The 16,841-nt window shown below is 38.7% G+C and overlaps 1 protein-coding gene across 1 annotated transcript; it reads right to left on the bottom strand.

Moving 5' to 3' along the window:
• Nucleotides 1–784: 784 nt before the first annotated feature.
• Nucleotides 785–15,124, bottom strand: LOC139123427 (SH3 domain-binding protein 5-like). Its single transcript, XM_070689564.1, has 8 exons — nt 14,994–15,124; nt 11,544–11,606; nt 8,721–8,849; nt 7,737–7,898; nt 7,143–7,273; nt 5,790–5,832; nt 1,744–4,660; nt 785–1,555 (listed from the first exon to the last, which is right to left on the bottom strand). The coding sequence occupies exons 1-7, from the start codon at nt 15,078–15,080 to the stop codon at nt 3,854–3,856; spliced, it is 1,422 nt and encodes a 473-aa protein (XP_070545665.1). The 5' UTR covers nt 15,081–15,124; the 3' UTR covers nt 785–1,555; nt 1,744–3,853.
• Between the last annotated feature and the right edge of the window lie 1,717 nt (nt 15,125–16,841).

Consider the following 16,841-nt stretch of genomic DNA (forward strand, 5'->3'; position numbering starts at 1 on the left):
TGCTTATATGAATGCCAATTAGTCTCCTATTTGATCGTTACATTGATGAATTTTTTATCTTGTGAAATCCTTCATGAAATCCTAAAAATACACTGCATAGGCTAGATAAATGGTTAGTTTTGGTTTTTTTATCTTTCTTTTTTTTTCGTCTCTTAACAAACAGTTTGCCCTCCACCCTTTATTTATTTTAGCAATATCTTGCAACTTAACAAGTGTCAGTCTCAATTAACCTGTGAAAGCAGGCACTCCATGGGTCAGTGATGAGCCAAATCAACTTAGAGGGCGCACTGATGATGTGTGCTCTTACCCAGTTCCTCAAACACGATTCAGATTTCTTCCCGTTTGGACAAATTCTGAAATTTTGCAAAAACTACCGGTAATTTCGTGTATTTGCTCATTTGACAATGACAGAATGTTAGAAAGCTGCTAATGCTTCACTCTGAGGGTTGATACATGAATGGTAAGAGGAGTAACGGTTTACATTCTTGGACCCAGTTGCCTGTCTGCTATTGTTGTCAATAGAAACACTAATCATTTTGAAAGGTACATTGCAAAGGAAAAACAAATGTGCATTTAGAATGTATCAACACTCTGTTGAGAAGCTGAATAAAGGGTATTTCAACACATAATAGTAGTTTTAGTAGAAGAAGACGTAATTGACATGCAAAACAAACATTACGGCAATGTACTGGCCTTTTTATATGTTTCAGTCAGGTATAACTTGTAGGGTACATAATCTAGGCCAGGTGTAATGTCATATGGAGAGATATGCATGCAAAAGACATTTTCCAAGATAAAATAACAGGTTTTATTATACTTAAACAATAAATTACACAGAAATAAAATACATGGACATTGAGCCCATTTAAGAGCGATGAGCTCGCGAACGCTGAAAAATTCAACAAAACATGGAAAACTTGTAACATGCAGGCAGGACTCTACTCATGAGATGTACAATTGCTGCTTTGGGTCATATGAGAGGTCACTGAAAACAATACCTGGAGTTTGTTGGTTGCAATAAAACAGCACTCTACTCCAATGCTCTCATGTTCCACTTTGTGGAGCAACATTCATGTCGCTGGAATTAATTTAAAACCTTCTCCTGCCAGGCCTGATGGTGATATTGAACTTGGCAGGACAAGGGTTAAAGTTTCGTTCCACTCTCTAGAAGCATTTACCAAGCTGCTAATGTTCACAAATTATTGATTGGAGCAACCTGAGGTGGGATGACAAGGTCAGTGGAAGACATGTAAAGGTCATATGCAAATTGCACATTGTCATGACAACAGGCTACAAACATACGCAAAAATTTCTACATTTGAATATCCAAACATTGCAATGACCAACAAAGTTCTGAAGATAAACATAAGATACAAACTTCACTACATTACATTTGTTCTGTTACCACAGACTGAGAAAAAAAATAAATTAAGATTTATTTTACTTGGCGTGCCGGAGCAGTTGTAATTTTACTGAGTAGCTTAGGGGTGCTTCCTCAACTTGGAATCTTGCTCAGTAACCTTAGCACCTAATCAGATCTCACTTCACTCAGTACCTTGAAGGGATACAGTCACCTGTAATCTAAATATGTCCATTTATGGTCAAAGGGGCGTTCCTTAGTATTCAAAATGCCAATGTGGGGGCGCTGTTTTTAAAAAGCGGCCACCCGCTTAAAATTTGTGATTGGTTAGATTTTCTCATTCCATGGTAACTGTGGCAAAATTGGAACAGGTGACAGTATACCTTTAAGGTTACTGTGCACAAATGAGATATGATTAAGGGGCTCTTGATTAGATCTAATTTTACCCAGTCAACTGGGGCGTTCTTGATCAAATCTAATTTTACTCAGTCACCTAGGGGGTTCTTCATCAGTCTGATTTTACTCAGTAAGAATAGTGCTTGATCTAATATAGTTTGTGAAATCAAACTGAATTGTCAACTTACAGATTAAATAATATCTAAAATACAAATTTGTCAAAACAGAGCCGCTGAAACACCTGGTGTAGTTTGTTACCTTTCAGGAGTTTTTCCTTCATAAAAATGCCTTCAAATATTCACTGAGAAAAGAAAAATTGCACATATACAACTTTTCATGAACCTAGGGATGCTATACTACCCTGGCAACGATGACCAGTAAAATACCCCCTAAATCTGTACTGTATAATATTGGGTGTCACGTGTGGTATGCTTTGTGCATGGCTCTGCAAATCTTTCATGGGTCTACATGTTACATCAGTTCTTACAACCTGATATATTAATCAATATTTCTACATGAAATGGACAAGTGCCTGAACATATATAAGATAAATACATAAACACAGTTGCAACTTTTTAAACTTTGCGAAAAACTGCAAAATGCTATGTTTCTGGTGGACTGGCACTGTTTACATGTAATCATTGATCGGCCAGGTTCATAGATTGCATGGGACGTTTGTATTGTACCCCTTTCACCTCCATGGTTTGGCCCAAATGTATTGTTATCAATGGTGATCATGGACCTTTTAACAGGGAAACAGGGGTGAACAGGATAACAGAATTGACCATTTGAAGACTCCTGAAAACCGATATAAACATTAGTTTCACTGATTTGATTAACTGAGATACACATAAACATGGTGATTTTCATTGATTTGATCGGAAACTGATAGAGGTAATGTCCTGAGCTGTCAAATGTGTATGTCCAATGCATCTTCCATGTATATTGAATTTTCATTTGCTGATTTTGAATCACCTGATGTGAAGAGGGTTAATGTTGCAGTAACTGGTACACAATTATGTCCTCTCTAACAACCTTACACCCCTTCACCACAGTGGTATGGCCCAAACCACTTTATATCGATGGTGAGCGTGGCTCTGTTTACAGAAAGAGTTTCTTTACAGCAATTTTTGCAAAGAAAGCCCTTCACAATGGCATTTCTATGTTCTAAATAATTTACATAACAATGCTTTGTTTCCATATTCCTTCTGTTATGGAAATTTATTCTTTTGTCTGGTTATTAACATATGAATAGATTGCTGACAAAACAGTGGGGTGGGCCACCAATCAAAATCCCCTTGTGGAAAAGCCTGCATGCCAAACACGAACGGTTAAACCTTTAACCATGCTCACGTTTTTGCACTTTGAGAAGGCAATGTGGTGATTTGAAGAGTTGTAACATGTTGAAATATATCAGAACCATGCTAGTGAATTACATCCATTTATAAGACAAACATTGTGATTGGCTAGAGAAATCTTACTTCAATGATAAAGAGATGTGTGAACCAATCACAGCCCTGCATATACCCTGACAGGTAATTTACCACTTAATTACCCTGTGAAATTTCACACTGATAACTTCGAGCTATTGGCATTTCACGTCTGTGCACTAAAAACAAAGAAAGTGACTAAAAATCCACCGCTCAAAAACTTACTTACACTGAAATAAATCAAAAAAACATGATCACTACGTCAGAAAAAATTAAATATTTATACTTTTTTCATCTCTTCTTGGCTCATTTTGAATGCTGAAATCTCATTGGCTGTTGGAATTGCTTTCCCAGCATGCCACTAAGGGATGTCTATACAGGAATGCTAGAAGTTTATGAACTCTCTACTATGTTCATCATTCTTATAGCACTTAAAAAGACACCTTAGCTTTGTCAAAGAAAGTCAACACAAAAAAGCAGCGAACATGCACAATAATGTACTCTAGCAGACAAAATACTCAAAAATATGACACTTAACATAAATACATAAATAGGAATTATATAAAATATTTGTTTTTACAGTTTTCCGAAGTATACAATATGTCTCTTTCATCTATACATATTCCCTACTTTTTATATGTCTGTACAAAGAGCACAGCTAGTTTTGCTACAGATATGTTTCATGCTCTTCTCCGAGTGCTGCTATTACGCGATCTGTTACGTGTTGATGAACGCTTGAGGGCGCTGTGTCAGATGTCGATGGTGAGGTTTCATTTTCGTGTCCACTGGCAGTGGCAATGTCAGCTGTATCACCAGAGGGCGCTGTTTCAGCTGTCGGGGAGTTTTCACTCTCAGTTTTACTAGCTGTCGCTACATCATTAAAGTCTGTTGTCTCATTCTTGTCCTGCAGCGTTACATTTTCCATCATTTCGACCACTTTGTTAGCATCGTCATGCACCCTTATGGTAATGTCATGTGAGCTGATGACTGGATCATCCGTCTGAGTAGCTGCGACACAGTTTTCTTTCCGCTGGAGTGAAAACTCCAAATCATCCTCTCGTTCTGTGTCATCCCCTGCCGTTGACTGGCTTCCGGTATCCCAGCCTTCCTCATCCAGATGCTCTGTTGATTCGTATGCCAGCAATATGGAGTGCGGGTCGGGAACGGCACTATCGGATAACGCTCGCACCCTTGGGTGGGGAACATTATGTCTTTTGATAGAGTTGTTCCGGTGTGGCAAGACCACGTACTCCTTCTGCACAGTCTCGTCAAAGTCAGGGCACGAATCATTCGGCGAATCCGCACTGGGTCCTCGGCACCGACCCATGACCTCTTGGTTCCATGGACATCTTCCGCTGCTCCGCTGCTTATGTATCCGGTCGCTGATAGCTTCCAGGGTTTTCAGTGCCATGGAATACGATCTCTTAGCTTTTAACACTCTCTTTTCCAGTTCGGTCACTTTGATCTTCTGGTCCTTAAATGCAAAAACCAAAAAAATACAGATCAAGCAGGTCCATATTTGGACTGCGTAAAATCATCCGCAATGTGTTATCCCTTTGGGTAAATGAAAGCAGAATGCGTTTTGGGGACAGAAAGGTTTTTTGCTAAGGGCGGTAAGCAGGTAAATGTTACCAGGGTTCCCCAGTCATTTTATCGGGGTTCTCCTTGGTATATCAATATAATCAGATTAGGGGACAGCAGAAATGTTACTAGGATTCCCAAATCATTTACCGACACTCCCAAAACTTAGCAAAAAACACTGACAAATATTTGGACTCTAATACTTTTTCTACGCTGTTTGACCTACCGGTAACACTTAGTGGGGCTCATTTTGAAACTTACGGAGAAAAGAAAGTTTTCGCAAGCCTTATTTGAGAAAATTAACACTTTTATTTTTTCCCCAGAGTTATGATTGGAATGGTGGATTTCTATAGTACCTATAAGGTATGGAGAATTGATATTAGATTGGATGTTTGATAGAAATATTTTTTAAGACTCTTTTTCCTCATAAGTGTTGATGGCCTCGCAGGCTTTGATACAGCGGCTAGCTAGCTGAGTCCATCTACCCAGCATACTATATTTTGAGCTAGGACAGCAACCCGTGACTTAAGTCATGACAGCTGCTACCGTGCAATGTACTATCTTTCCTCATAAATGAAAAAAGTCATGCCTCTTAATATAGTTTCACATTGTGAGGTTATCCTAGTAACTTTTAACTTCACTGCTTGCAAATCATGATCAAAGCAGAAAATTTAAGCTGGCCAAGTGACGTGTGATGAGGCACTAAAGAGAATTGTGGGATTGCAACGGCAACGACTATGTGGTTAGGAAAGAATTCTAGTCCTCCGGTAGTGAACCATGCCATGATTGATCTGCTTGAGACGGCTGCCTTACCAGACTCACTGCCTTAGAGATTATGTTGGTGAGTCTAATATTGTACATTTCAATAAACTAGACAGAAAAGCGTCAGAAATTCTATATTGCTGTACTTTTAATGAAGCAGAATAATAATAATAATAATAACAAACTTCCCAAAGCTAAAGTTGTTGTTGTCCCTCTATGAAACTTTTACGAAAGATGTATGCCAAATTTGTCATATTTACCTCCAGCTGTTGGTTAAACTGATGTTTGGCATCAAAGTAGGGCCTGAAACCAGATAAAGAGAGGTAAGAGTTATAAACATCTATGATTAGTACAGAGGGTACAGACTGTGTTAACCCTTTGGGTGCCAAAGTAAGATTTTTATGGTCATTATAAAATATACCCCCTACAATGTTTTTCAGATTTTTGCCAAAATTTTGCTAAGAAACTAGCCAATGAAATACGGCCATTTGGTCCAAAATTATCCTTAAGGTAGAGCGCACCTCGGGGACAGACATTCGGACTCTCAAACTTTTACAATTCTCTTCTGATATACCACATGTGGGGGTTCATTTTAAAGCTCTTGGTGTAAGAAAACTTTTTATCGACTTAGTTTTTCGAAATTCGAAAATTTTTATTTTTCTCCACAGAGTTAACACAGGGATGGCGCCCATTTTGAATTTCTAAATATCGGTAAATCTTGAGTAATTTGTTTCTCTAGTACAAAAAATTTGCATGGTGACCCCTATTTTTATTCTTGATTTTGAAAGAGAATGATTGAAAGATTCCTTGAGGAAAGTTAGAGCAAAAGTTTAAGTCTTTCACTTTCGAGGTGCATACTACCTAAACATAACAGAAAAATACCTAAAAACTGGCAAATTCTCCAAAATTTTGATGGGAAAATATAACGGCACTCAAAGGGTTAATAGACTTTACCTAATGGAATAGAAGGTTGTGCCTCTTCCTCTTAAAGCTCCATAAGCTGTATCTTTCGGCTATTTTTTCAGAACTTTTGTTTTGTGGTTCCCCATACTTTCTGCATTGAATCCCCCAAACTGTAATTTAATGTCAAGTATTTAGCATATCAACACAACCTATATGAGTATAATCTCCATTGTTATTGTTGAAAATTGTATTCAAGTCCGGAGTAGAATTAATTTGTAAACAATAAACAATGATCACTACACACATACAAGCTGTGTTGACAAAAAGAATACTCGAAATTTCAGCATGACAAATGGATTAGGGTCAGACACGGTAGTTGATATACAGAAGCAGAATACTGAAAAACTTGCCACAAGTTACAGCTTATGTCCCTTCAATGACATGATATAGTTAAGTTGAATATGTAAATATTCATTGATATGCTAATCGGCCAGTTATATGGAATCTGTGGATGTGGAGGACACTGAATATGAACATTGTGAATTGCTGATGTTTTTCTTCAATGTTCTCTGCAATTTCTTCACAAGTCTATATCCTGTGTCATATGATAAAGACATGGTAATTTGAATATGCAAATTTCACACCAATATGCTATTAGGTTAGTCCTATGGATAATGAAGCCATGGAAAATCACTGCAACTGAACTTCACCTTGACTTGCTGATGTTTTTCTTCAGTGATCGCTGCAGTTTCTTCACAAGTCTCTCAGCTTCGTCAAACTCTGCGGCTGTTCTCTGATGCTCAAGTTCAACTACAGCTCTATCGTGTTCAGCCTCATTAACCTACAATACCAAGACATGAAAAGAACGAGCAATAAACCATCAATACTGCTGCCAAAGTAAACTACCAGTTCCTTCCCTCACATCCTTGAATTTGGTAAGTGCTAATTGTTTCAAACAACTGGACGGGTCATACCATTATGAAATCAGGGGACAGCAACACAAGTTTTTACTCTCCATATTACATCACCTTCCACAGGATTGTATTTTATGTGCATCACAATAAGTCCTACTCCCCTGTAAACGTAGTGAACTTGGAGCAGTCCCCTTGATACCCCTGAGAATGGACTGTACCATTTTAATTTCAGGATGTTGGAATGTGAAACTTTCACTACTCATAAGGATCTCATTAAAGTTGATGTTAGCAACACCAGCATGGAAATACAGGACCAATAACATTGCATATAACAATAGGACTGTACCACATGCATTGTCCTGCAGGGGTTAACTTTTAGGTGAACTTTACCTTCATTGTTGCATGGTTGAGCATTTCTTGCCAGTTGGCGTCAAAGGTTCTCTTCTCAACTATCAGTCCATGCTCTGCGACATCAACCATCTCCTTGGCTGCAGCCAGCATGCTGTTGGCCCTTTCAAACTTCAATGCTGCATCTTGGATTGCCTGCTGAGCCTGCAGTTCCAATAGAAATAGTTCACTCTTGTAACCTTTGAACTATCTAGCGCCCTCAAAGGTCAGGTCAGAATTCTCACCGCTTCTTTTGTTTTTGTTGCAATTTTCCATATGTTTGACATTGGGACAGGCAAAAGCTGTGCAAACAGTTGAATCAATAGAACTTTTGGCTCTTATTGCTTTGAGCCTCTGCAAACTACAACTTTTTTTGTTACAAGGCCAGACTTGACCAATTTCACTTTGAATCTGGTATAAAAGAAAGAATTCTTTTCATTCACAATGTACATGTACACAAAAATGACCATCAAAATTCCTGTTCAATGACTTCTAATCATGTGAGGGTTGCATAATGCATACCAATGAGAAACAGACAGTTTTCAACATGTTTTGTCAAGCCCCGTAGAATATGTTGTCATATACATTACAATACTACATACTGTGAATTGAGAAAACAATGCCAGATCATTTCTTGTTTAAAATTTCAACAGCAAAGAATAACTGGATCGCGTTCACACATATATGCTAAATATTCAGTATTTTAGCAACATCCTTAACAGACTAACAATGCTACATTATGTTTCATCGTATATTTTTTCATACCGATGGTCCAAAGCAGATACATGTAAATATTCTCTTTCTGTCTGTCTCTGTCTCTGTCTCTCTTTCCCTCTCTCACCAGTAAACACTACATAGATAAGACTTTTCTTTTAAACCATGAAGTGTGGTTGAGTCCTTTGATTTCAACTGGGAGGGCTGAACCATTCAAACAGATATGTGGGTGAAAGGTGCGATGACACTGAGGAGAAATTGAACATAACTTACTCGCTTTGCTGTTTGTCTTGCTTCATAGTAAGGTCGTGCCTTCTCAATGCAGGAGCCGAGCTTCTTGGAGTGACAATTCAAGACGTTTGTGGATTCATTCAAGGACTGTCTGAAAGCTGCCCTTGCCTCCTATTGGTTTAATACGAATACCCATGTAATAATTGGTATAATAAGAATACCCATGTAATAATTGGTGTAATAAGAATATCCATGTAATAATTGGTGTAATAAGAATACCCATGTAATAATTGGTGTAATAAGAATACCCATGTAGTAATTGGTGTTATAACAATACTTGTGCAATAATTGGTGTAATAAGAATATCCATGTAATAATTGGTGTAATAAGAATACCTGTGCAATACCCGGTAATTGGTGTAATAAGAATACCCATGTAATAATTGGTGTTATAACAATACTGGTGCAATAATTGGTGTAATACGAATACTCATGCAACAATTGCAATTATATCATAGACATAGTAGATTGATGGCACAAATACAGCAATCTGATTTGTTGAGACATGAAAGTAATTGTGCTATATTCGCGATATTGCACAGTTGGCATACGCAAGCTCACAGCAAAAGCAAAAATCCTTTTTTGACGTTCCACACAAGAATTTCAATATACTGTCGCAATAAAACCCAGATTTCAAAGTCAGCTATGACTTTTCATGGGTTTGCAGCATTTCTATTCACTTTTATACACTACCATAAAATAGGGTTTCTCATTCTAAAACTAAACTCTTGTCAAAACTCATACTGTTCCATTTGTCAGCATCGTCTGTACGCATAGTCAAGGACCACACCCCTGACAATGCTGAGGGAAATGGGCCAACACTCAATAATATACAGTGATACTTGTTCTTGGATGGACAAGCTGGGATGTGCTTCAGAGATTGATATTCAGACTCTTAATCATTTGAAGGTCGTTATTTTTCCCACAAAAATTTTAGTACAACATTTTACCAATTTTTATAAATTTTCTGTAATTCTTTAAGATAATTTTGAACCAAATGGACATCACATATCATTGGATACAGTTTCTTATCAAAATTTAGGTAAAAATCTGAAAAAAATTGACTGGGGCATATTTTCAAGGTGACAAAAATGAACTTTGGGGCTCAAAGGGTTACCAGTAAATTTTAAAGAGCCTAAGCTATTGTTATGAAAGGGCTAGTAGCTGTAAGTTACTTTTGATGATTTTGTTCTCTAATTTTGTTTTGGATGTCAATTACAAGTTCTTGTGCGAATCCCTAACCCCCCACCCCCTTGCGCATGTTGAAAACACCGGCTGTCTACCGATGGCTTGTCAACACAGCGTCTATACACTGTTATTGTTCACTTTTGAATTCTAGTCTGGACCAGAATTCACTTGTAAACAATAATAATGCAGCCTACACGTATACAGGCTGAGTTGACAAGCTGATACTGTATATGTCAACATGCTGTGTGGAGTAGAACAAGAAACTATTGTTGATATTGAAGTGTTGAAGTCAAGGGCAGTTAAGTAGGTAAATGTTACAGGGGTGCCCTTGTCTTCTTACTAATAAATGGGTTCCACTTCATACATTAATGCAATCAGGGGTTCTAAAACACACTAAAGTGCCCCAACCTTAAATTAAATAAATTTTTTTTTTTTTTTTTGGGGGGGGGGGGGGGGGGGATCATCAAAAGTGACAGCTACTGGTTTAAGATTTATCGTTCTCCTCCTTGTATGGATTTACTTAAAAACCTGAGGAGCAAATGAATTTATCAACGTCTTGTTTTATAAAAAGCGATGCCCTCTAGAGTTAATACGCAGGTAGCATCATTTTGTATTCCAAATATTAGTAAATTACGAGTGATTTGTTTCTTTGATCCTTACTAGTAACTTTGCATTATTACCATGATTTGTGAATTGTTAAAACGTTCACTTTTGATTCATGTACCACCTAAAAAGCCAAAGAATAGCATTTCTTTGCAGGGCTCGAAATAAGCGGTAGTCGCATGTCCACAGACTACCAACTTTTCTCTCGGGCTACAAAAATACATGAAATGTTAGCCCACATTGACTACCAAAGCCTGGGACCTGAAATTCAGTCAGTACTTGGCATGCCATGCCCGGTCGGTCACTTTAGGATGCAGTCAAACCATGGATGTATTTTTGTACATCCATGGTCAAACCCAGCTAGACACAGAAAGGCCAGACTATGACTTTGTTATACAAATTACTAAGACGACTGGTCGTGCGGTGGAACTTCGTAACAAAGTTTCAATATCTGAACTGAAGTACTTGAATGACAGGCACAGGAAATGATGGCCAACGAAAACGCATTTTCGTTGCATTTTGATCATAATGTATCAATCACAATTACATGGAAATTATGCCTCCTCCCTACAGAAAGGCCCATGCTCTACTTTTAGCCCTGCTACAGTATGTCTCAGTGCTGAGAAGGTCGTGTCGTTGTCCATGATGGCTATCAACATTTACATACAGCTCTGAGAGTAAAACGGGTTGTCAATAGGTCACCAACTTTGAGTATCACTATCGTCCATTACACCTGTTCTCTTGGGTATTAAAGGTGTGCAATATTCACATCAAATGACTGGAAAATTCACTTTTATGGGCAGAATCTTGAAAAATAGCCTTTTCTTATCTGGGCAGCGATTGTCTATGGTCTTGGTAACCAAAAAAAAGATATCCCTGAACTAAAACTATGCATGGGCTACCAGCCATTGTCACTGGGCTACCAACTTCAGAAAATGGTGGCCCAAGTGGACTACCAGGAAAAAAAATTAATTTTGAGCCCTGTAGCCCTGCTTTGTAATTAGCAGTTACTTACATCAAGTTGAACTTCAAGCCCATTGATTTCATCTGTGGCTTTGTTCAGTCTCTCCAGTTCTTCCTGTAAACAGAAGATAGAAATGCTGGATTAAACCCTTTGCCACTGTGGTTTGACCCAATCCCATTGTTTCTATGGTAAAGTTGGACCTCCAAAAGAGGGAAATGGGGGTTGAAGGGGTTGACCCTATTCCTGCCAGACAGTATCACTTGCCCATGTGCTAAATCAGTAAAAGCAGTATTGCGCCAAACCATATGTATGTTGATCTCTGTTTTCAGGGGCCTTCAAAAGTTTAACCCTTTGAGCGCCAATGTAACCCAGACAATTTCTTTCCTCTTTGTTTACAAAATTTTGATCAAAACTGTAGCCAATGAAATGTAATGTTCACTTGGTCCAAAATTGCCCCAAAAAAATTACAAAAATTTCATAAAAATTTGGTAAAAAATTTTGCACAAAAATTTTGGCGGGAAAATTTACAACACTCAAAGGGTTAAGCCTTTGTCAAAATGCAACAAATGGGACTTGTTATGCCTCACTGGTTTTTTTACCAACTTGACCTGATAGTGACACGTGAACTTGGCAGGATCCTCTTTCTCCAAAACAGTTCACTCTTATCAAATTGTGTCAACAGAAAGTATGCCGTAACCTTTTATGCACTTGAATCTTTCAAACTACTATTATATTCCACGCCTTTCACTGATTTTATTTCAAAATCCTGTCTGAATGCCCGACAACAGCTTGAATACATGTTTGACTTTGAAATATCAGAATAATGATAACTTAGCTGTTTTGAATTTTGACTTCTCATATTCACATTAACCCTTTGAGTACCAAAGTCAACTTTTGTTGCCTTAAAGAATGTGACAGCAACTTTTTTCAGATCTAACAAGTTTTTTTCAGATTTTTTCCAAAATTTTGGTCAAAAATTGCAGTCATTGGAATTTTATGTCCATTTGGTCCAAAATTATCAAAACAATTACAGAAAAATTTATAAATATTGGTAAAATGTTACACTGAAATTTTTGTGGGAAAAATTACAGCACTTAGAAGGTCAACCCTTTCCTGTCTGCCAAGTCAGTAATACACTATATTGAGCCATAAGTATTTTCACCAACTTGGCTTGGTCTGTTATACTATGGCATAGCATCTTCGGTCTGTAAAAATCATGTTTATAGTATCTATGTTTTCAAGGAATTTCAAATGTTCAATTTTTTTGTTTAAATACACCATATGGGATGTATTGTACTTCAGTAGTCTTCACCAACTTGACATGACATTGACATTGCCAGGATAAGGGTTATTTGAGTAAACATCCATCCTTGAAACAGCACAGTAGGAGATTCACTGCATGGAAAACCAAGCCTGTTTCATTGTAATATAATATTTGACCTGTTACAGACACGTGTGGTGTAATAATGTCATGGTTTCTGACTTCATGAACCTAAGAAAATGCACTTGACTTCAAATTATTCATTTGACCCAAATATTTTGACCTGTGGAGTTAGTTGGCCTTGGATTCAAAACTTCAGTTTCAAGCGCTATGCTTGAGGTATTCAATATGATGTGTTTGCCCATAGACCCACCAAAAAACGTTTTTTGGAGGGTCTATGGTTTGCCAGACAGTTATAAGTGGAATTATATTTACAAAGGTGTACACTCACCTACTAGAGAAAATCTAAGATACCTACAGCTTACTTTAAGGAGTTTTGTTCAATTCTCATAGCAGTTGAAGCCAGTAATGCTTGGAACGTGCCACTTCCATATCAAGCCACACAAGTATAAATTCTCCATGGCAAAGCGTAGGTAGATGCATTGTATTGGTGTAAAAGGCCAATTGACGCCACGTGCATGCAGGTGCTACAATGTAGGTGTTGGTGCCTGCATTTTGCATATCAAAAGGCCCAAATATTGTTTCAAAGCAAGTTGATTTTCTCACAGAGACATCAGTTCTTCCAGCCTAATTGCATGATATTTAAATTGTTGTCCTACAAGTTAACAAGTATAGCATGAAAAGTGTAACAAGGTCAAAGTGCCCTGGATAACAGGATCAAGGTGACATCAACCAGCAACAAGAGAGGGTGTGAAATACTTGCCTCGAAATTGACAGTGGTCGAAGTGACCTGCTCTCGGTAGGTTCATGATAGAATCAAGACTAATTTGAATTTGATGCTGAGTATGAAAATAGGTCTCATATACAGTCCTCCAGAACGTTCATCAGACCCCTACCTAGAACCTACTACATTTTCATTCAATGAAGAAGACAGGCTATCAATGAAGATACAGTATCCAGCCCTCCATATTAGATAATACATAAAATGCTCCTCAGGGACAGATATTCAGACTCTAAAACTTTTCCAATTCTTTTCTGATCTACCACTTGTGGGGGCTCACTTTGAAGCCCTTGGAGTATGAAAAACTTTCCTCCTCTTAGATTATTGAAAATCAAAAATTTTGATTTTCTTCATAAAGTTAACACAGGGATGGAGGCCATTTTGAATTTCAAATATCTGTAAATTTGTTTCTCTGGAGCTAAACTTCGCCAGGTGACCCCTGATTTTTATTCTTGATTTTGAAAGAGAATGGTTGAAAGAGTAATTGAGGAAAGTTTGAGCAAAAGCTTAAAGTCTCACTTTTGAGGCGCAGCGGCATGCAACCTTAAGGAAGTCTGGGTTAACAATTTATTGCATCAACGTAAAATCCAACAGGAAACAACTTTTTAATAGCATTGACCTTGTGAGAGTTGCAAATGCTCTGTCGACAGTTTCTGTCGTTTGTAGTCTTCGACTCAGACTACTTACACATGTTTACGACCGGCGCGGGACTGACAAATGGCCTTAGTCTACTGATCAGAAATCACATACGTGTACAGCCAAAGCCTGGCCGACACGTACACCCGCTACCCTGGTGCGGGTGGAACTTGAAGAGAACCCGAGGAAGTATTTCTAACTTCCTCGTATTGCACAACAACACATATACGTACTGTCATCTGAAAGTTCCGCTTGGACTTTGCATTTGTAGCGTCAGAGAAATCACAAATATGTGAAGTTGAGTTGACGCGACGGTTTAAATCGGGGGAAGATGAGTTTTTTAAACAACAATGAAGTATCGATTCGCGAGAACAGAACAATGGCTTTCTCTAAACGTTTTAAAGCTGCGTTTGAATGATTTGCGGTCGTAATGAATGAAGTTGCAGGCACCAGTTTGATACCACTGTGAAAATGCTGAATTCATGAGCAACGGCTACTTTTACGTATAACAACGGTTATTTCGCAAAAAGCCAAATGGAACTGTGAATATTGGATGCCTAGGTTCTGCTATCCTCAATGTTCACTCGCTGCTGTCAACGACTCAATGTCCATATATTTCATTACATTTGTATGTTGACATCGCTTCTATAGCGCTGAAGATAGCAGTCCTGATGTATCGGGGCTAAATAGCCGGGGAACTCACCTTAACTCGGGGGTCTAGGGTTTCCTCGTCCGAATAGCTGTCCCCTTGTTCATCGTTTTCATCTGCGGACTTGCGAACCTCTGCCATTTTGGAAAACAAGTGAGGACACTCTCGGCAATTCACGCTTACATCAACTCTCGTCGTTTACGAGATTTATCCCACGCGATCAGTGTCAATGCGGTAAAAAAAACGCTGATGATCCATGGTATGCGCACGCTCTTTCCAATCCTATGAAATATTCTGCAAAATGCGGTAGAAAAGTACAATGAAATAAATAAGAAAATGTTTGCATTTTTCTTGCAAAGGGGATTAATCATTTGGTCTTCGATGGGGCCGGGGCGGAGCCGTCGACAACCCCGGTTCCGCAGTCACCTGTGTTCTATTCTGCTCGGCGCCTACTCGTCACATCTGCACATAGACGTGGGTGCATATGCCGGAGATGATCTTCTAAAGAGGGGGGGGGGGGGGGGGGGAGCGGAATGGAACATAAGTAACTGTGCCGTTACTCGAAGGTTGATGCATAGAGGACTCTGGTTCCTTGTCTGTTTGTTTGTTTGTTTATCTGTTGTTACGTATGATTATTTCCGTATACAATAAAGAACCAATAAAGAGTTATATTTATGTTCGTACTTTTCAATAAAGAACGAGCGTATGGTGTTTGTTTGATTGTTCATAAATATAATCAATAAATGATAATTTAAAACATTTCTACATGTAATACAATCAACATATGAAATAAAGCATACCCCGCCTATGCTTGTGAGTCATTAGAAAGGGTGAGTATTCAGAGAGAGTGGTGGACACACGTGAGTGCTTACTCCTAATGGCAAAGGCGAGGTATGCTTTATTTCATATGTGGGATTATATTAGTGACAGATAACGATATAAAACTAGCAGCTCGCGAATATAAATTTTACTTCAAAGAGTACGCCGTGCAAATACAGGTGTATTAAAATCAGCGTATAATATTGCACGTGCTTTCCGGGGTCTTCTAATGTGGGTTTCGAGCTGATGTCGTCGCTTGATGGCGCTTCCCAAAGTCCGAAGGTCAGACAGTGAAGTACAGTTGAACAAGAGCGACTGGACAGGGAGTGAATATTAGTGAGTTTATGGGACTTGTGACTGAACTTACGTCTTTGTCAGAGTAAACTAACAAAAGTATTATTGAGGTTATTCCACTTCCTTTGCGGTTGAGTGAAAACTTCGCATGTGCGTCCTCTGCAACTATCAAAGGTTGGCCTATTAAAAGGATCGTCGGAACTTAGCCCAAAGGTCGTATTAATTCACCCATACGACACGCTGTGGGTACTTTGGCGATTGATGAAAGTTAAAACATGTATGTCACAACGTACATCATACAATTTAAATGTTTCAGCTATGTTGATGTGATGTATGATATACATCGTGAATGAAATATATGTCTGCAGGGAGAAAGTTGCACAGGCGCAAACCCGACGATCCCGCTGGAGCAGTCTGCTAACTTCCCGACGGCCTAGACGGTATACCTTCTGTCCGCCTGGCAGTATTAAGGACATCAACCTCGCTTGCCGTTCAGGGCTTCATACTAAGGGACTGGTCAGTTTCTTCGGCCTGGGGGGGGGGCGGTGGATTCATGGGGGGGGGTCACCCTGTTTTTGACTTTGGTGATAGGGGGGGGTCACCATGTTTTTGAAATGCCCAATAGGGGGGGTCAGTGTGTTTTTGAATTTCGACACAGGCTCATCATTGCCTAAAATGCATCGTGTCAGCCACAAATTTCATCCAGTTGCATTTTTCGGCGCGCCCTTCGGGCGCGTAACTTTAATAATCAGACATATTTTTCAGCACGCCAAACTTTAACATATCAGG

Source organism: Ptychodera flava, assembly GCF_041260155.1.
Source record: "Ptychodera flava strain L36383 chromosome 23 unlocalized genomic scaffold, AS_Pfla_20210202 Scaffold_23__1_contigs__length_28996876_pilon, whole genome shotgun sequence".
Classification (NCBI taxonomy): Eukaryota; Metazoa; Hemichordata; class Enteropneusta; family Ptychoderidae; genus Ptychodera; species Ptychodera flava.